The sequence below is a fragment of the Stenella coeruleoalba genome, assembly GCF_951394435.1.
Source record: "Stenella coeruleoalba genome assembly, chromosome: 10".
NCBI lineage: Eukaryota > Metazoa > Chordata > Mammalia > Artiodactyla > Delphinidae > Stenella > Stenella coeruleoalba.
The window spans coordinates 64593370-64615037 of record NC_137156.1 but is presented as its reverse complement, the minus strand read 5'-3'; the positions used below and the strand labels follow the sequence as shown (position 1 = coordinate 64615037).

Below are 21668 nucleotides of genomic sequence, written 5' to 3'. Positions count from 1 at the left end.
AGTGGCATTTTTTACAGAACTCAACAAAAAATCTTAAAATTTGTATGGAGACACAAAAGACCCCGAATAGCCAAAGCAGTCTTGAGGGAAAAAAAAGGAGCTGGACAAATCAGACTCCCTGACTTCACACTATACTACAAAGCTACAGTAATCAAGACAATATGGCACTGGCACAAAAACAGAAATACAGATCAATGGAACAAGATAGAAAGCCCAGAGATAAACCCATGCACATATGGTCACCTTATCTTTGATAAAGGAGGCAAAAATATACAATGGAGAAACAACAGCCTCTTCAATAAGTGGTGCTGGGAAAACTGGACAGCTACATGTAAAAGAATGAAATTAGAACACTCCCTAACACCATACACAAAAATAAACTCAAAATGGATTAGAGACCTAAATGTAAGACAGGGCACTATCAAACTCTTAGAGGAAAACATAGGAAGAACACTCTTTGACATAAATCACAGCAAGATCTTTTTTGATCCACCTCCTAGAGTAATGGAGATTAAAAACAAAAATAAACAAATGGGACCTAATGAAACTTAAAAGCTTTTGCACAACAATGGAAACCATAAACAAGACGAAAAGACAGCCCTCAGAATGGGAGAAAATATTTGCAAATGAATCATCAGAGAAAGGATTAATCTCCAAAATATATAAACAGCTCATGCAGCTCAATATTAAAAACACAAACAACCCAATCCAAAAATGGGCAGAAGACGTAAATAGACATTTCTCCAAAGAAGACATACAGATGGCCAAGAAGCACATGAAAAGCTGCTCAACATCACTAATTATTAGAGAAATGCAAATCAAAACTACAATGAGGTATCACCTCACACCAGTTAGAACAGGGATCATCAGAAAATCTACACAGAACAAATGCTGGAGAGGGTATGGAGAAAAGGGAACCCTCTTGCACTGTTGGTGGGAATGTAAATTGATACAGCCACTATGGAGAACAGTATAGAGGTTCCTTAAAAAACTAAAAATAGAATTACCATATGACCCAGCAATCCCACTACTGGGCATATACTCAGAGAAAACCATAATTCAGAAAGACACATGCACCCCAATGTTCACTGCAGCACTATTTACAATAGCCAGGTCATGGAAGCAACCTAAATGCCCATCGACAGACGAACGGATAAAGAAGATGTGGTATATATATATACAATGGGATATTACTCAGCCATAAAAAGGAACAAAACTGGGTCATTTGTAGAGATGTGGATGCATCTAGAGACTGTCATACAGAGTGAAGTAAGTCAGAAAGAGAAAAACAAATATTGTATATTAACGCATATATGTGGAACCTAGAAAATGGTAGATGAACCGGTTTGCAGAGCAGAAATTGAGACACAGAAGTAGAGAACAAATGTATGGACATCAAGGGGGGAAAGCAGTGGGGGTTGGGGCTTGAGGTGTGATGAATTGGGAGATTGGGATTGACATGTATACACTGATGTGTATAAAATGGATGACTAATAAGAAAAAAAAAACATTAAAAAAAATTTACTCTCCTAATCTCTGGTTTTTTGTTTTTGGCCATGCCATGTGGGATCTTAGTTCTCTGACCAGGGATCGAACCCGATCCCCCTGCATTGGAAGCACAGAGTCTTAACCACTGGACCACCAGGGAAGTCCCTCTCTGTCTTTCAATTACTGTATTTAGATTATTTACATTTAAGGTATCGATGTGTTCTGACTTAAGTCTGCCATTTTATTTCATTTTGTTTGTTCCTCCTGGATTTTCCTTTTGTCTTCCTGTGTTAATTGAATGAATATATATATATATATATATATATTTTAGAATTGCATTCTGATTTATCTATAAGGTTTTGAGTATATCTCTTTGTATAGATTTTTTGGGAGGTACTCTAAGTATTACATTATACATACATTACTTATCACAGTCTACTGTTTTTAATATTCTACCAGTTCAAATAAAGTATAGAAAACTAACCTCTCTTTAAGTCCCTTTACCCTCCCCTATTTATAATTGTTTTAAATATTTCTTCTATATACACTGCAAACCAAATCAGACAATGTTTTATATATATATATATATATATATATATATTTGTTTCAACTGTCAAACATAATTTAGAAAACTTGAATGCAGGAAGTCTGTTGTATTTACTAATATTTTTGCTCTTCCTATTGTGCTTTCATTCTTCCTGATAGTCTACGTTTCCATCTTTCATCATTTCCTTTATATTTGAAGAATATTCTTCAGCAATTTTTACAGCAGATTTAGTGGTGACAATTCTTAGTTTTTCTACGTTTTCTGTAGTTTTCTTTCATTCCTGAAGGATAATTTCACCATATGTAGAATGGAATTGACAGTTCTTTTCTTTTGGCAATTGAAAAATATTGTGCCACTTCCTTCTGACCACCATGGTTTTGATGAGAAATCTGCCATCCAAAAACTGTTCCCTATAGATGGTATTTCTCTTTCATTGCTTTCAGTTTAAATATGATGTACCTTGGTATAGATTTCTTTGGGTCTATTCTGTCTATTCAACTTTTTGAATCTATAGGTTTACGTATTTTGACAAATTTGGCAATTTTCAGCCATCATATCTTTAAATACTTTTCAGCTCTACTCTCTTTCTCACTTTTTCTGAGACTCTGATTACACAAATGTAGATCTTCTGTTATAGTTCCACTGGTCCCTGAGGACCAGTTCATTTTTTTTTTTTTTTGTCAGTCTGTTTTCTCTTTGTGGTTCAGACAGGATAGTTTTTGTTGTTGTTTTTGTTTTGTTTTTGGTTTTTTTTGTCCTATCTTCAAGTTCACTGGTTATTTCCTCTATCTTCTCCATTCTGCTGTTGAGCTCATACATTTAGTTTAAAATTTCCATTTGGTTCTTTATATCTTCTATATTTTTGCTGAGACTTTCTATTTATTTCTTTCAAGTGTGTTCATATTTGCTTGTTGAAGCATTTTTTTGACAGTTGCTTTAAAATCTGTCAGATAGTTCTGACATCTGATTTATCTTGGTGTCAGCATCTTTTAATTGAGGTATAGTTGATTTACAATGTTGATTTCTGCTGTACAACAAAGTGATTTAGTTATACATATATACATTCTTTCCATTATGGTTTCTCTCAGGATACTGAATATAGTTCCTTGTGCTATACAGTAGGACCTTGTTTATCCATTCTATATGTAATAGTTTGCATCTGCTAACTCCGAACTCCCAGTCCATCCCTTCCCCCACCCCTGTCCCCCTTGGCAACCACAAGTCTGTTCTCTATGTCTGTGAGTCTTTGTTTCGTAGATAGGTTCATTTGTGTCATATATTAGATTCCACATGTAAGTGATATATGATATGTCTTTCTCTTTCCGGGATGTCAGCATCTTTTAAAATTGTATTTTGTCATTCAATTTGAAATTTTCCTGGTTCTTGGTGTATGATCAATGATTTTATTTTTAATTTTTTCAATATTCTAGGCTTAAAAAAATTATTTTGTCTGCGCTGGGTCTTCATTGCTGTGCCTGGCTTTCTCTAATTGCAGTGATCAGGGGCTACTCTTCATTGTGGTGCATGGGCTTCTCATTGTGGTGGCTTCTCTTGTTGTGGAGCGTGGGCTCTAGGAACGAGGGCTTCAGTAGTTGCGGCCCATGGGTTCAGTAGTTGTGGCTCACAGGCTTTAGAGCACAGGCTCAGTAGTTGTGGCACATGGGCCTAGTTGCTCCTCAGCATGTAGGATCTTCCCGGACCAGGGATCGAACCCACGTCCCCTGCACTGGCAGGTGGATTCTTAACCACTGTGCAGTCCCAATGAATGATTTTTTAAAAATGGTATCCTGGACATTTAGAGCATTATAAGACTCTGGATCTTGTGTAAACCTTCTATTTTAGAAGGACCACTCTGACACTAGGCCAGGTGGAATGGAGTGCCACCTCCTGACTGCCAGGTGGGGGTGAAATTTCAGGTTTCCCATTTCTCCTTCTTTCATACCCCAGAGGGGAGTGGTGCCTTGTTCCTGTTGGATGGAAGTGCAGATTTCTGGCCTCCCACTATGCTGGACAACTGATAACTGGTACAAGGATAAATCTGAAAAGTAACTGAGAGTGGGAAGCAATATTGCTTTTGAATTTCTTTGTTCATTCATTTAAACACTTTCTTTTCATGGTCTCCATGAGACCACACTCTCCTGTTTGTTGTTAACTTCACCTCTGTCCCTTTGCTGGCTTATCATTCTTTGACCTGTAAGCACTAAGTTCTCAATGCTCAATCCTGAGCACTGCCCTTTTATCCACTTTTTTCTTTAGCTGTACTTTTTCCCTAGGAAATCTTATGCAGTCCTATAGCTTTAAATATCAGTTGTATATTGAGGACTCCAAAATTTGTATTTCCTTATGAGAAATCCTCTAAATTCATGACTGGCATTTTGAACTACCCACTTGACATCTCCATTTGAAGTTTATCAGCATTCTCTGCCTTAATATGTTCAAAGCATAATTATTAATTCCATAACCCCTAAGCTATTTCTCCCAGTCTCGTGTCCACCAGTCATCCAGTTGTTGAGGTAAAAAATTTAGGATTCATCTTTTTTTTTTTTTTTCTCATACCCCACATCCAAAACATCAGCAATAGTATCAGACTAGTCTGCACCTTGTTTGGATATACTTACACAAGCATTTACATTAATATGCATATCTTGGTTTAAAGATATAGACTCGAAATACTTTTTTAAATTGACATCCCTATAATTCAGTAGATACATACTTTGTTCTTCTAATTTCTTTTATTTATTTATTTTTTTTGCGGTACACGGGCCTCTCACTGTTGTGGCCTCTCCCGTTGTGGAGCACAGGCTCCGGACGCGCAGGCTCAGCGGCCATGGCTCACGGGCTCAACCGCTCCGCGGCATGCGGCATCTTCCTGGACCAGGGCACGAACCCGTGTCCCCTGCATCAGCAGGCGGACTCTCAACCACTGCGCCACCAGGGAAGCCCTCTTCTAATTTCTTAATGGAGCTCTAAATATATACAAACATCTGTAGATCAATATTTATTTACTGCGGTGTGGTGGTAGTAATTTTTCCTTATTTTTTCTCCCACTTCCTCCCCTTCAACTCCCAACTCAATATAACTTGACTAAATGACATATAAAGATATGCTCATATCTTTTATCACACTCACAAAATCAAATAAATATATTCATGTATATATACACATTTTTATTATGCCTAAAAATCTTGCTTTTCCTATTCAACAAACCCCCAAACCTCATGTAAACTCCTCTAGAACACCAAGCATGGTGAAAATTCTTTTCAATGACAATATAATATTCCTTGGTATGGATATTCTATGAAGTAGAAGTTCAGAAATAGAATTTGCTGTGTCAAAGGATGCACACACACAGAGTTTTTATTAAATAGTAAATAGATACAAATATTAATCATGCATAGGGTAGACAAAATAATAAAATATCTATGTACTTACCACCTAGTTTAAGAAATAGAACTTTTCCTATTCTCTGAAACCTTCTGGGTGCCTCCATGTGATCCTTTTACCCCTTTAGAAAAAAAATTATCCCGAATTCTTTACTTTTCCCTTTCCTCCTTGAGTTCTGCCATTTTTTTTCTTTTTGTTCCCTATGGGTCAGGTCCTGTGCAGGGACCCCGGATCTCTGATTCCAGTGGGTGATCCCCCTTGCCAGCCTGCCCGCTTGAGCTCTGTGGCCCTCAAATCCTGGAGTGGATGAATCCTGGCAGGAATGGGAGAGCCCAGCTCTCATGAGCAGCCCAGCCCCAAGCTCTGCCCTGTTTAATTCCCTGTACAATCTGTTGTTTAATTTTGACTTGTAAAACTTCATATAAAGGGAAAAATATATTCATTTATTCCTTTTTATCCTGCTCGTTATGTTCCTGAGACTTAACCATTTTGATAGGTGTAGCTATGTTAACATCAGACAAAATAGAAATAAACAAAGCTCACTAAATAATGATAAAAATTCAGGGCCCTAGAACTTTGGAATTCTAAACATATATACACCTAATTACAAATCCTTAAAATAAGAAAAGCAAAATTTGACAAATCACAAGGAAAAATGAATATATTTACCACTATAGTGGAGATTTTAAAATACCTCAAAATAATGGATAGATCTTACAGACAAGAATCAGAAGATACGAGCAACATAATTAAGATTGAATTAACACACATTTGGTGTTGCACTATACAATTAGAGCATTCATATCCTTCTAATGCACATGTGGAATATTTATGAAAATTGACCACGTATAAGTTCAGGTAGTAATTCTCAACAAATTTCAAATGATTGATGTTATATAGGCCACATTCTATGAGCACTATGCAATTAAGTTAGATGAAATTACTAACTAGGGGGGGAAAACACTTCTGAAGTTTCAAAAGGAGACTTGTAAATAACTCCATGGTTATTTAGTTCTAATAACATTGGTTATTTAGTTCTAATAACTAATTAGAACTAAAGATCAATGAAATAACTAACAAAATTGTATAATACAGCTAAAGTAATAACAAGGAAATTAGGAAATTTAAATGCTTATTTTACAGGGGGAAAAAAGACAAAATTAACAAATTATGTCAAACTTAAGAACTAAAGTAGAAGTAAAATAGTGAAGATGAAAATACAAAATTAATTAAAGAAATAAAAGATATACAGTGGAGAAGGTACACAAAGGCAAGAATTGGTTCTTCTAAAAGACTGTTGACCAATTTCTGGCAAATTGGGGAAAAATATACAAATAATGAGAAGTGGGACAAAACTGTGGAAATTGCAGAGACTATAAAATTAACTGAAAAAATGAACAAGTTGATGCCAATAAATTTGAAAACTTTGTTCAACTTGGACAACTTTCTAAGATAATATAAATTAGCAAACTGAGTAATGAGAAATAGAAAACCTATTTGGTCCTAGAACCATTAAAAAATGAATTATTGGTCAATTTTCCTTCAAAAAATAAAGGCAGGGAGGAAAGGATAGATGGATGGATGAACATACAGACCCAGACAGGCAAGGATAGGATGAGAAATTAAAATTATAAGCTATTCTGATTCTTAAATAAAGATGCAATGATCCCGAACAAAACACTATTAAAGCAAATCCAGCAATTTGTTTACAAGGTAAAAATCATGACCAAGTTGAATTTGTTTCAGGAATGAAAGTTTGGGTTCAATATTGCAAGTTTATTTCATGTAATTCACCATATTAACAAGTTATGATGGTGTGGTAGGCAGAATAATAGCTCCCCAAAGATGTCCACTCCCTATTCCCTGGAACCTGTGAATATATTACCTTAAGTGGCAGGGACTTCCACGTGATTAAATTACAGACCTTGTGGTGGGGAGATTATCCTGGATTACCTGGGCTCAATCTAATCACAAATCCTTAAAAATGGAAGAAGACAAAAAGAGTTGAACACAGAGACAAGGACAAGGATTTAACATGCCTGTTGTTAGCTTTGAAAATGGAAGAAAGAGGCCATAAGCCAAGGAATGTGGCAGCCTCTACAAGATGGGAATGACCCTTACTCATTTTATAGCCAGCAAGAAAGTGGGACTATGGTCCTACAACTTAAGGAACTGAATTCTGCCAACAATCCAGAGGAGCAGGAAACAGATTTTCCTGTTGTTCTGCGCAGTCTTCTCATTGTCGTGGCTTCTCTTGTTGCAGTGCACGGGCTTTAGGCACTTGGGCTTCAGTAGTTGTGACTTGTGGGCTCTAGAGTGCAGGCTCAGCAGTTGTGGCACATGGGCTTAGCTGGTCCGTGGCATGTGGGATCTTCCCAGGCCAGGACTCGAACCCGCATCCCATGCATTGGCAGGCGGATTCTTAACCACTGCGCCACCAGGGAAGCCCTAGCCTGACATCTTTTTCTATCCATTTACATCTTTCTGTGTTTTGTTTTTGGTTTTGTTTCACTATTTCTTTCTTTTTTCTACATATCTTGCTTTTTAAAAAAATTTTTTCTCCCTCCATTAATTTGGAAATGATACACTCTTTTAGTAGTTACCCAAGACATTTTAACTTGTACACTTAAAAGAGTAAAGCTTAAAGTTAATCAGTATGTTTACCCTCTTCCCAAACAGTACAAGGACCTTGGAAAACTTCATATCCAATCATCACCCCACCCATCCCACTTCCAAATTATGACTTTGTTATCCAGGATATTAGTTCTATCTTGCTTTACTTTATTAACCACACAAATTATGTATTATTATTACTTTCTATGGTAAATATTTTTTAGTTTTAACCACTTATTTACCAATTTCTTTGCTCATGATTCTTTCTTATATCAGGGATTATGTTCTATTAGTGACAAACTCCAGATTTTCTGCCTGAAGATGTCTTGAATCGGATAACCAAGTTCAAATCCTGGCTTTACCACTTCTTAGTCATGTGACTTAACCTTTGGGATTTTTGGTTTATTTTGTAAAGCAGAGATAATCTTGAGCAGTTTGATCCTCTGCTGGAAGGCAAGAAGCTCAGGAGATGAGTTCTCTGAAAGGGTGCCAAGATTCAAAATAAAACAGGACAAAAACAAACAGACACTATAATCATTTCCCTGAGTGCTTGATAATCTTGTAGGGAAGACAAGATTAACACATATTGCAAAAACAATTACCTAATAACAATATTTCTATATACTTGAGGGCTAAAGTATGTGGTTCTTTTTTTTTAAATTAATTTATTTAATTTATTAATTTTATTTATTTATTTATTTAGGCTGTGTTGGGTCTTTGGTGCTGTGCACGGGCTTTCTCTAGTTGCGGCGAGCGGGGGCTACTCTTCTTGCAGTGTACAGGCAAGACTCATTGCAGTGGCTTCTCTTGTTGCAAAGCATGGGCTCTAGGCACACGGACTTCAGTAGTTGTGGCTCGCAGGGTCAAGAGTTGTGGCTCACAGGCTCTAGAGCACAGGCGCACGGGCTTAGTTGCTCCATGGCATGGGGGATCTTCCCGAAGCAGGGATCGAACCCGTGTCCCCTGCATTGGCAGGTGGATTCTTAACCACTGTGCCACCAGGGAAGTCCCTGTGGTTCTTTTATGTCAGCACTTTCAAGCCCAGTGATATGGTTGGCTTGTAGGAACTTATGAAGGAGACTTATAGAAGCCTGCTAACTGCACAACAATCTAGTCCCAACAGAAAAATTCAAAGTGAACATTTTAAGAGCTTCTAAAAGAAAAAAAAAAGTAAAAAAAGTAGCAAAGTAATAAAACAAACTTAAAGAGTTGGGAAGATAGACTTATGTAATGGAAGTCAGTTAACAAAGCAGTATGGAACAGAAAAGACAACTACAGAGTATAATACTATATATATAGGAAGGTTCTTGGCTTGATACAAATAATATATGTAATAGGGCTCAATGTAGGTCTTGTATTGTTTTCTATATTCTTAACTTGTGTTGAAATGTGCTAATTAAACATGAATAAAAATCAACTGTAATTACACCTCCCCAAGGAAGGTATTCCAGAGCCAAAGAGTGTGAAAGATTTGTGTAGAACAGTTAAAATAACCATTATTTTAAATGATGCTGTCTTTTTTTGGTATACTGATTAAATCTAAAATAACTTTCAATTCTGTTGAGTCTCATGTAGCTACATAAATTTATAAGGTATCTAATTTTTTACAGTATGGCTATTAGTTTACATGTGCTAGGTACTTTCGCAGACATTATCCCATTTCATGGTCCCCAAATGCTGAGATGTTGGTTATATATATTTCTGTCCTACAGAAGAGTAAATACACATTTAAACCACTTGATCCAAGTCTTTCATTTGTAGAGTAACATACTTTATATTTTGAAAACCACCTTTCTCATTATATTTTTAATTAATGGAAAAGAATTAGTTTCAGTTACAACAGAATGACATATTGATCTATTAAAACTAAGCAGTAAATCAGCATTAAAAAACTGTATATAACAGCTTATAGACACCCAAATCACGTTTCTATTCTAATGCTAGGATGTACCTGTTTGTAATCATGACATAATGGTTAATGTGTAACTACAGTAACAGCCAATTTTGGTTTCCTAGAGACCAAATAAAGAAAAACACATTTTTGGAATATGTAACACAATTCCTCTATTCAAAAAACACTGGACTAGAAAAAAACAAACTGATGACAGGATCATTAACATCAGGGAATAGATTCAAGATAATATTTAAATAATCAAGGAAATTAATTAGGTGTCTCACAAACTGTTATGATCTTCATAAACCTTGTACTGGCAAGCTTCAACTTTCAAACATTTGATCTTGATATAACCCAGCCTTCTGTACATCATTCATGTATACTCCTAAACTGCCTCTCTGATATTAAATTCAACCTTTTATACGTGGGCAGACCATTATTAACCATAGGCTATGGCCATTAAGAATGGGCCTAATCTGCCAACGTTAGGGTGTTTGTGGGAGCACATGGGTAGAGATACGGTTTCCCACATTGCCCTGCTCACACTGTCCTGCTCATGCTGCCCACATTGACTTTGTTGCCACTGTCAACCCTGTCCCCTCTTGGCAAAGCCAGGAACTTTGGGGCGTTGTAGGACTGAAGGCCTGGGGCTTGCATGCCCTTCCCACGTTGGCATTTCTTGAGAATCCAGAAATGTCTTCTGACAATCCTTAGGTCAGCAAAGGATTTGGTGAGGGAAGAATGGGACAGGAAGAGGCAAGGGTAAGTAGGTAGGGGCAGCTTCCCCACTCAGCCCCGGCTGTAGGTTCGAGGGGTAACAACTTTTCTCTCTCTCTCTCCTAAAGCCTTAGCCAGGTTCCCATTTGAAGCCAGCAGAGCTCTGACTTGGGCACAGTGAAAAGAGGCACCACCCAGCGGTACCTCAGACTACCTCCGTGTCTTGATTTTATTGCTTCTGTGTTTTATCAGTCCTAAGAACTGTCTTGTCAACATATGACCTGAAAAATTTTGTTTACACATAGTAGTTTTGAAGAATGTGCTCAAGCAATCAACTGGTGCTCTCTCTTCCACCTCAATTATATTTTTTCTTTTCCCATCCAGGTACCAGGAGCATGACTGTGGGCAATATCTGATGTTTGGCCTTCCATTTCCCCTAAGGCAAGAGATGCCCTAGTCAACTTTGTTTCAGGGTCACTACTGGCTATGTTTGGGTCCCCCTGAGATGGGGGTGCTCTGGGCCTACAGCAGTAGTAATGGCAGGAGCAATTATGAAAATTTCTATGGTTTTAGCACTGTAAGAATAGAATGCCTTTTATAATATGTTTTACTTTAAGGCTTTTGACATTTTTCCTTCAAACATATTTGTAAAAGGTTTTATGTAAGAAAGTAGGAGATAGTCAATTATAGGCTAAAGACCAAATTATCCCACAGCTTTGATCAAGAGGCCAGGCCCAAGTATGTGTTCCAAGGATGCCTTCTCTTTGAATTTAAAATACGTGTACAGAGAACTCCTAGTACAGAGATAGATGAGGCCTTTAAATAGTACTCAATCTTCCAACAATCTTGCCCGTAAAAACTCGGTTTATTTATTTATGTTTGGGGCTTAGTATTTCCCACTGAATCCCATAGTTTGGCATGCTTATTGCATTGGGTTCTAACCAGACTAATGCTATCTTAAGACCAGGTATTATCAAGACCAGCTGCACCTCCTGCAAGAGAACTATTTACTTTGTTATTTAGGAAACAGGAAACTTGTAACTGACTGCTTTTTTCTCATTCACCTCAGTTTAGGTCCTTATCACCTCATACTTAAATTATTTTAGCCACCTCCACCTATAATTAAGGTAGCCCTTTCCTGTCTGTCCAATGTCAAGTGGCTCCCAATGGCCTATGTGGCATCTAAGGCACAGGGCTCCAATCTATTCTTTCAAAGCCTAAAACATAACACTTACTCAATGAGAGGTATTGTGCAAGCATGTTTTATACAATTTAGTTTGATAACCACAACACTCTGTGCAGTGGATAATACCTCTATTTTACAAATGAGGCACTGGAAGCATGAAAAGTAACCATGCCTAATGTCACAAAGTTAGAAAGTGGTGGGTTGGTATACAATGCCTCGTAGCTCTTAACCACTGTACTATAATGTCTAAGTGAGTGCTTGTTATTTACTGAAGGTTTAAAGCTTTACAAATATTATCTCATTGGATCCTTACAACAGTGAGGTCCTGTCCACATTAATATTCTCATCTTACAATGAGAAAAAGCAGATAAATTAGGTAATATTCATAGTTTGTAAAGAAGTGGCCATGGGAGACTTGAACCAAGGGAGTGAGACAGGCTCTGGACCTGCATGACATGCCTAAAAACCAACAAAAAAGCCAAAATAATCCCCAAGTGAGAAACAATGATGATAAAGCACTAACAGACAGTGACAACATACATATATGTGTGTTTACACACACACACACACACACACACGATATAAAAAAGAGTTAGTAAAGGATGTCTAGTCTCTTATACTGTCGGTTGCTAAAACGGAATACCATAGACTGGTGGCTATAAACTACAGAAATTTATTTCTCACAGTTTTGGAGGCTGAAAGTTGGAGATCAGGGTGCCAGAACGGCTGAGTTCTGGCGAGGACCTTCTTCTGGGTTGCACACTGTTTTCTCCTTGTATCCTCAGGGCAGACAAGGAGAGAACTCAATGGACTTTTATAAGGGCACTAATCCCATTATTCATGCAGGCTCCACTCTCATGACCTAATCACCTCGCAAACGTCCCACCTTCTAATACTATTATCTTGGGGGACAGAATTTCACATATAAATTTGTGGGATGGAGTACACATTCAGTCCATAACACACACCTCCATCCAATTGTTTGCTGGTAAAATCCGATTCAAAATTACATTGGAAATTTTAAAAAAACTACAAAAATATCTGATCTTATGAACCTCCCTAAGAGTTTAGCTAATGGCTTTATGTATTCTTGTTTCTCCTTCCAAAAATAACAGACTCACAACCCTTTCAAGTTATCCTACTTCATCTTACCATGTCATTTTTGCAGGAAAGTGATTAATAACCTTTTCTTAAAAGACATTTCCTCCAAGGCCTTTAAGAACCACCCACAAAACGGGACCCGCAGCTCCCAGATGCTGGGATGGGGGCAGACTACGTACAGCTCCAGGTGGAGGTGTGGGTGGTGGAACGCAGCCCGGCGACAGGCGGACGGGGCCCAGCCGACCCAGCGGGGGCGGGAGGTAGGAAGGGGCGTCCCCAGAGATCGGCTTTAGGGCGAATCCCCAGCCTAGCTCCGCTTCCGTACTTGCTGAGGGGACGAGATGAAGAGGCAACAGGGAGAAAAAGCGAGGAAAAATAAAGGAGAGAGGGGCGAGAGGCTCGGGAGAAGCGGCGACCGCCTTACCTCAGAGCCCGCAGGCCCGGGGGAGGGGCCCTCGGCGCCGCTGCGGACTCCAGCGCTCCGAGAGGGCAGGTCTTCGAGAGCAGCGGAGCAGGCAGGCTAGTGTCCCGGCGGGCTCGGGCTGTTTCCCCGTCGTCGCCGGCAAACAACCCCGGGGCGCGCTGGGTCACGCCTCAGCGCCCCGCCGCCACAGCGGGCCCGAGGGAGGGTTCGCGGCGCAGTGGCTCTCAGCCGGGGCGGGCCAACAGCGCTCAGGCCTGGGGCTTATTGTTCCAGGAAGTCGCTGGCGAAGTCGGGCCGGGTCCGCGGGCTGCGCACAGCCCCTCCCGCTCCTCCCGCTCCTCCCGCTCCGGCCTGAGGACAACCGGCAGCTGCCGGCGCGCCGACTGGCGGCGGACTGGCGGCGGGTGCGTGTCTCTTTAAGGGGCCGGGCCTGTGCTGCAGAGGGGAGGGCGGGGTTAGCGTCGCTCCCGGTGTGAGTGTGTGGGGGAGAGAGCGGCGGGCGGGCGCCGGAGGGAGGGAGCGAGCGAGCGAGCGAGCAAGCGACGCGGGCCGCCCCTGCCGCCGCCGCCGCCGCCGCTGCCGCGGTCGGACCAGCGGCCTTCTCCCCTCCCCTCCCTCCCGTCGCCCTGCCGCGGGGAGGGGGCTCGCGTCGTCGTCTCCAGCCGCTCCCGATGAAGCAGCTGCCGCCGCAGCCGCCTCCGAAGATGGGGGATTTCTACGACCCCGAGCACCCGACCCCTGAGTAAGTATCAGCTCAGCGGCTTCCCGCTGCCCTCGGCCGCCTCAGCGCAAGCCGAGGGCGGCGCGTCCTGACGGGTTGTGGCGCGGAGAGTAACGGGCCTGCGGTGGACTCGCGCAGGCGGCGTGGGGAGCAGGCCCGCGCCGCCGCCACCGGCCCCTTGTCCGGGCCGCCGCGGGCCGGAGGTTGGGCCCGGCGTTGGCGCCGCTACTCGCGTCGCAGCGGCGGTTGGGCCGGGCCGGTGGGGGAGGGGCGGCGCGGCCTCTGCCGCCACCGCCGCGTCTGCACCGACCCGGCCGGCCCAAGGCTCGGCGGTCTCCTCCGGCTCCTCGCGGCCTGCGCGGACCGCGCTACAGACGAAGGGGCCAAGTCGGAGGAGCAGCCGGTGCCAGACTCGGCGAGAGGGCACCGGCGAGGGTAGGCCGCGAATCCCCGGGCTCGGGTGAAAGCCTGGCCCGTCGCCTGGCCTACCGGCGACGGCGGCTCCGACCGGAAGGGCCTAGCGTGCGTCTCTCGGCCCAAGGCGGCCGAGGGCCCCGCTCTGCAGTCTCGGTTTTGATTTTTTTTCCCCTGGAACGCGATCCTGGCCTGGTAGTGCTTCCGGCTTCATATTCTGCACCTTTGGCATTTCGGTTTTGTAATGGTGGTGAGGTTTGAGTGGCCCCAATGTTGAGGTGACACCGGGTTGGTTTTTCCGCCCGAAGGTGAAAGCATCCGCAGGGGCATGCGTTCTCTATTAGATTATGAGATTTGCACACTTTCGGACACTCTACTTCCTTGGTAGCAGCAACCTCTTACCCTGAACGGATGACTTTCTACTCCTTTTGAAGACTTTGGTAAAAAGCAAGAATCGTTTGAGGATTCTCTAAACAGACAGTGCTTTAGAAAACCGAAATATCGTTTTGCCCAACAGTGTTTTCAGCCCAGGACATTTTTACATTTCTGTTGTGGACTGTGTCTGCTACTGTATCTGATATCTCAAGAGAGCTTCCACTCCAGAGCCTGGATTCACTTCTTTTTCTGCATCCTCACAAGACTATTGTTTTAAAAAGCTATCCTTAAACTCCATTTGCTGGTGTTGGTTGAAGTCTAGACCTACGAATATGACTCATTTCAAACTTAACAGTTGATAGGGATTTCAAATGAAATTCACTTTTATGACCAGAATGATTCCAAGAGATATGTTCTTTTGACACATTTTACCTTAGTTTTGGTGTGGCTCTTTATAGGCTTTTGGTTTGAGACTTGGAAAACCTCAAAAAAAAAATTCTGTATCATGATCCAATAAATGCTTATTGAGCACTTGTCCTGTCTAAAACAACATGCTAGCTCCTGAATGGGCTAAGTGGCTGCTTTCAGTTCCTTTTACCAGGTTGTATGGTGAAGTCCAGAAGCTTTAAGTATCACATTCTTACACTTCTTGGGGGAAAACATAATTTTTCATACTACATGGGAAAATGGACTCAGAAGTGCATCTCTGATAGATGTGAATGTGGCGAGGAATCAAGAATGTTTTATTTTTTATATAAGGTCTTGGAGTTTTTATTTTCACTGCTCTTTGGCAGTGGAGATTTCTAATTTCTAGCAGAGACTCAGTGCTAAAATACATGTGTGTATGTGTGTATTAACCTACTTGGAGTATGTAAAGAATTATAAAATGTTTTATTTCATAATACTCTAAGAATTGGAAGGGGTCTTGATAGGAGCCATCCTGAACGATATCCCCTGTTTGACAGTTGCCGGAATTGAAGTCTAGATAAGTGAAGTGACAGCAAATCCTATGAGGTAGTATGTATAAACTAGTTAGGGTTTGTAATATTGGAGAGAGAAAAGCGGTATAGTGGAGGGTTAAAGAACTTGGATTTCAGAGTCAGGCAGACCTGTGTTTGAACACTCGTTGAACCTTGAACAAGTGATTTGATCTCTCCAAGTTTGAGTTTTCTAATCTTTGAAATAGGTGTCATAATGGAAGCAACCTCATAGGGCTTTTGGGAGAATCAAATGAGAATAACATATGGAAAGCAGTTGGCCCAGAGCATGGCACGGGTAAGTGCTTCTAGCTGGGGTCATCAAGGAACACTTAAGAGGATTTTAAGTCAAGCATGAAAAGATTAGGTGGGCTGGAGAGGTGGTGCCATGGCTGCGGGGGAGGAATGACCAAGTGACCTTTTTAGACTTCAGATAGTTTGAAATGCTTCTTAGACACATGAAGAAATGAAGCATGAAACTTAAACTCAGTTTGATTGAAGGAACAGTTGGAACCTGATGTTCTGTGTTTGCCTTCTACCAAGTATTTAATCAGACACAGCTGTAAGACCTGGCTTTTCCTGTGGCATACAGGATTGTGTTTCAGGTGAAAGTGGCTGTAATCACGTGAGTATCTGTGTGTTAGGTGTCTGCTGTTGGGCAGGCCCCAGGCCAGGTGTTGAGGGCACTACAAATTAGATCCAGTCAGAGTCTTCAAGGAATTCTTCTAATGAGAGACACAGGCAAGTACTTTACAATGACAGAAGTGCTGTTTTTAAAATATATGCATGTTTACTTTGTGCCAAACATAGGCATACTAGAGGTGAGTGGTGTACGAAACAATTTTGCTTGTGTGGGCACCCCTCCTAGTGCGGGGTGAAAAACAATAAATAATAATGGAATGTTCAAAGATAAGTGCTTTGGAAAATGGAGCACGGTAAGGGGGATTCAGAATTTCTGGGGTAGATGTTGAAATTTAAAATGAGGTGAACTGGGTGAGCCTTCTTGAGAGTGATATTTAGGCAAAGACTTAAAAGGGAGAAAGTTAGCCTCGTTAACATTTGGGGAAAAAGCTTTCCAAGTAGAGGGAATAGTTTGTTCCAAGGTGCTGAGGCCGACCTGGTGAGTTCTGCTCAGTATGGCTAGAATGGAATGAACAAAAAAGTAATAGTACATTATGTTGGGGTGGGGTACAGATTTCACAGGGCTTGGTAGAGGCTTTATAAGGACTTTGCCTGGAGTTTTCAACCAAGGAATGACATGATCTGCTTTCAGCTTCTGAAGGATCTCTCAGTTTGTAGGGGGGAACAACAGTAGAGGCAGGGAGACTTACAATTTTAAGAAAGTTAGAAATCTGGGAGGGAGATGCTGGTGACTTGTATCAAGGTGGTAACAGGAGATAGAAATGGTTGAATTCTGGATATATTTTGAAGATCAAACCAGTACGACTTGTTGATAGATCAGATGTGGCATGTAAGAGAGGAGTCAAGGATGATTCCAAGAGTTTTGGTCTGAGCAGTGAGAAAGATGGGGTTGCCGTCAACTAAGATAGGGATGACCGTGAGAAGAACAGGTTTGGGGAATAGATTAGGAGTTCAGTTTTAGACGTGGTAAGTTTGAGATGCCTGTTATACATACTGGTTGAATTGATATCCAAGTCTGGAATTTAGGGGAAGGGTCTGGATGAGAGATACAACTTTGTAGTCATCAACTTAAGTAGTATTCAGAGCCACAGGACTGGATGAGATCACCGAGAGATCCAGTGTAGAAAGAGAGAAGGACCCAGGATTGGTCCTTTTTTAAACTGCAGTGTTAAGAGGATTAATATAGTGGGCAGTGTTAACATGGATGGCATCCATAAACTTAGGGGGAAAATTACCTCTTCACTAACCTCTAACTAGAAGTTGGCATTCCTTTTAATTATTAATGTAAACAGCAAACTACAGTACTATTAACAGTACCTGTGATTTTACTACTAGTACAAATCACAGATATTATATTGTGATTATTGTAGATATCTCAAAATATTATTTATGTTCATCATTACATAGAAATTACAGTAAATAGGAGATTCACCAGTAGATTGTTGAGAAGCATATATATACTACTGTATCATACATTTGAGTTTTTTGTCCCCAAGGTAATTGGTCACCTTTGTTTATTTCATATATTTAAAAATACTAAGCTGAGAAGGAATTTGCAGGCTTCATCAGACTGCAGAATGGTCCAAGGCACAAAAAATGTTAAACCCTTGAGCTCTGGATCCTAATTCCTGGTTTAGAATCTCACCTCTTTTACTTAATAGCATTATGAACCTGGGCAAATTTTGTAATGACTCTGTGCCTTAGTGTCCTTATATGTAAAGTCAGGATCATAACAGTATTTTCTACAAAGGGTTTTATGAGGATTTAAGAATTAAGACAGTGTTAACTTTTATTACTAGTATTGGATGGAAAGACGCAGCTAGAAAGAACAGTACTTTACAAGGCACCATGATATGAAAAGCATGGTGAATTTGGCAAAAATAAAGTTTATTAACTGGGAAAAAATACTTCAGCATGTCAAATAAAATATAAAGCAGTGAGCATAGTCGTGTTCTCATAAAATTCTCATAATTATGTAAGTTACAATGGGGATAGAGATGCCATAGGAAGCCAACTGAAAGAATAACGTGGTCACCAGATTCCACATATGGTCTGGACCTTTAGTAGCTTTGCAGGCAGTACATAATTCAGTTTTTGTTATTTTATAAGAGAGAAATAGCTTTGTAGTGATTGAGGTATGTTCTACAGGCCAGGGTACAGTCTTTGGTAGGTACATGGGAGGCCAAAATATTACTTGGAGGCTTTCCTGGTGATCACAGAAAGCCTGGTGGAACTATCCTAGTACTTAGGATAGAGTATACCTCTCCAGAATTCATGTCCCTCTTTGCTCTTGCCTTATCTAGATTTCAGGCCCACCATTCTTCTACTGACACACTATGTCTTTAGAAAGGTATCAAGCAACTGTTGATACAGTTGTGTTTTCCTAAGAAATGTTCAAACTGCCAAGACATATCTATCAATCATACTTTTCTAGTGTTAGTGGGACTTTTGTGTTTCAACTCTTCTCTGCCACTTTTCACTGTAGTGATTAATTTATTTAATCTATTCCCCTTTAGATTGAAATGCATTATGATTTACTCTAACAGATATTTATAATTATTTTTCTTAACCCTGATACTTAGTGTTGTTCTATGAGCATTGTCAGTTTTTTCAGAGAAGCTATAATAGTCATATGCTAGAATCAAAAGTTGACTAGCTTCATCATTTCTGTTAATTTTTCCGGGATACTATAGAGCATCTTATTTTGTAATGCATTAAGGGCCATTATTGTAAGACCCTGAGAGACGTTTCATATTAGAAACAAACATTTACACCTAGCGTAACTGAAAGTCAGGTTTAGAATTCTTCCTTTCCCTTTCTGAGAGAGATCCACTCTCTAGAGGGAAGGAATCTTTTATTTTGAAAAAAAAACCAAACTTGCAGGGAAATTTTAAGAATAGTATAGTGAACTCCCATATTTTCACCTAGATTGACCAGTAGTTGAAATTTCACCACGTTTGCTTTATCTTTCTATATAAAAACATATAAACCTGTGTTTGTTTATTTTTGGCTGAACCATTTGAGAGTAAGGTGTAGGCTCCATCACCCTTCACCGCTGAATAGTTCATAGTATTACCTAAGAATAAGCATTCTCTTAGATAACCAACGTGCAGTGATTAGATTCAGGCAATTTAACATTTATAATATTACACCTGATATATGTTCATATTTAAAGTGTGCCTGTTATCCCAATAGTGTCCTCTTTTTTCAGTCTGGGATTACACATTGGGTTTAATTGTCATGTCTCTTAGTCTTCTTTATTCTGAGGATAGAGCTTTAAATTCAAGGTTTGAAGGCACTTTACTACTATTATCTCTTTGTACTAACCATCAATGTGATATTTTGAAAACAATAACAATGTCTGGTAATAGTTTTGAAATGGCTTCTTTTTAAATTTTTATTTATTTATTTTTTTGGCCACGCCGAGCGGCATGCTGGATCTTAGTTCCCTTACCAGGGTTCGAACCTGTGCCCCTTGCATGGAAGCTCAGAGTCTTAACCACTGGACCACGAGGGAAGCACTGAAATGGTTTCTTTTTTTAATTACCAAAACAATAAATGCTTATTGCGAAAGGGTAAGATAATACAGATGTTTATAGAGGAAAAAGTAAAAATCCACCTTTAGCATCTCTTTCTGGCTCCATCTCTTCAAATCCCACATTCAAGAGGTAACCACTACTGACAATTTAGTGTATACCTTTCCAGACCTTTTGTTTTTGTCTACTACACATATTGTATCATCTACATACTTGCGTTTACGTATAAGATGTGCTTATCTTTTTTTAACAGGGAATATTCTATACTGTGGATGTCCTATGTTAAGTTGCTTTGTTTTCTTACCATGTTAAGGAGTTTAAAAGGGCCTTAGGATATGTGCTGTGTGGAAAGTGTCTCCTCCCAAGTATATCTGGTAGTTTATGATGGTGTTTTGCGATTCTCTTTAGAGTTTGATTCCTATATTTCTCTCTTTTCTTTTTTAAAATTTTATTTTTTTGTCCATGCTTATTTCTGTTTGTCCTGTCTGGTGCTGATGTATTAAATAGCTTTTATTCCTGCCCTTTGATTAGTTGGTTGCTTATTTTAAAAACTCAAGGTATTTAAGTATAGTCTCTTGAAAATGGTTGATTTGAAGCTAGCCAACAAACTAGCCAACTGAAAATTCAATAGGTTTGGTTTTTTTCATAATGGGAATTATATTTGGAAGTGTACTTTCATGGATTCAAATGAGAGGCAATTTTTGTCATTCTTGGTTACCATACACTAATCAGGTGTTGTATTTGAGTCCCTTAGCTTTAGAATTAATGTATAATGTCCTTTATGTTTAATTTGGTAGTTTTTTTTTAAATCAAGCTCGATGGTTGCTTCAATATCTTTTCCAGCTGAGCAAATACTTTGGTCATTTAGATGGAGGTTTAAAGTTGGTGTGAATTCCTAAAGATGCTTTTTATTTTAGAATGCCTTTTCTGCCGATGCTAACGTCTCACAAGTGAAAATATCCTTAAAATGGTGCGGGTATTGATAGGAATTTGATCGTGCTGGCAGGCTGCTACCAGGTCTGCTTATTGGGAGCACTGCTGTGAGCTTGTAAAAACCTGGAGCAAGTGGTGGTTTCTGACTGTAGCTCTTCCTGCTGCCCACTTCCTGCCAAGTGCAGTGACTCTCCTTGGGGAGGGCTGTATAGTAATCACCAATATTTGCTTCATGATTAGCTCTTTGGAGACTCATGGACTAACTTGTATTTTGAGTCTTTTGTGTGATATTTTGCTTCTTGGTGGATAGTTGTTAATTACATATGCTCTACTTTAGTAGGCAGAAGGTGCCATGTTTAAGATTTCTATGAATTTTGTATGAATGTAAATTAGAGCTAACATTTTTCATAAATTGTATCGATGGATGCAAAAACCTTTTTTTGGAAGTCCATTTTTCTGAACCTGAGCACACAGACTTTCTAAAATTGCCTGGTTAAATATATAACTCTTCCATTAATTTCTCAATTCTAGTATCTATATCAACTCTAAAACATAAGCTACACATTTTATGGTACTGCTTCTGTGCTGAAAATTTAGTTAAGGATTATCTATAGTAAACAGTTGAATTTTGTTGAGGTACAACAAAACATTTTGTTAGAAATATGTGAAAATGTACTACTAAAGTTTTCCTCAAGGTCACCATCATAGGTATCTTA

At 39.9% G+C, this 21668-nt stretch overlaps 1 protein-coding gene and 1 long non-coding RNA gene across 4 annotated transcripts in view; one reads left to right on the top strand and one right to left on the bottom strand.

The window, feature by feature from the left end:
• The window catches only part of LOC307193582, a 42211-nt gene extending 28359 nt beyond the window's left edge, over nucleotides 1–13852 (bottom strand). The window contains exon 1 of the long non-coding RNA XR_013830356.1: nucleotides 13355–13852. This is a non-coding gene — a long non-coding RNA (uncharacterized lncRNA). The remainder of the gene's footprint in view (nucleotides 1–13354) is intronic.
• A 6-nt stretch (nucleotides 13853–13858) lies between these two features.
• Nucleotides 13859–21668, top strand: part of SETD2 (SET domain containing 2, histone lysine methyltransferase) — a 112446-nt gene continuing 104636 nt past the window's right edge. For 2 of the 3 annotated variants that reach the window (XR_013830355.1, XM_079935764.1), the window contains exon 1: nucleotides 13859–14097. Coding sequence is in view for 2 of the 3 variants with exons in the window: in XM_079935764.1 (XP_079791890.1) it covers nucleotides 14026–14097 (72 nt within the window). In the remaining variant the exon portion in view is untranslated. The remainder of the gene's footprint in view (nucleotides 14098–21668) is intronic. The other variant, XM_079935765.1, reaches the window with a different exon arrangement.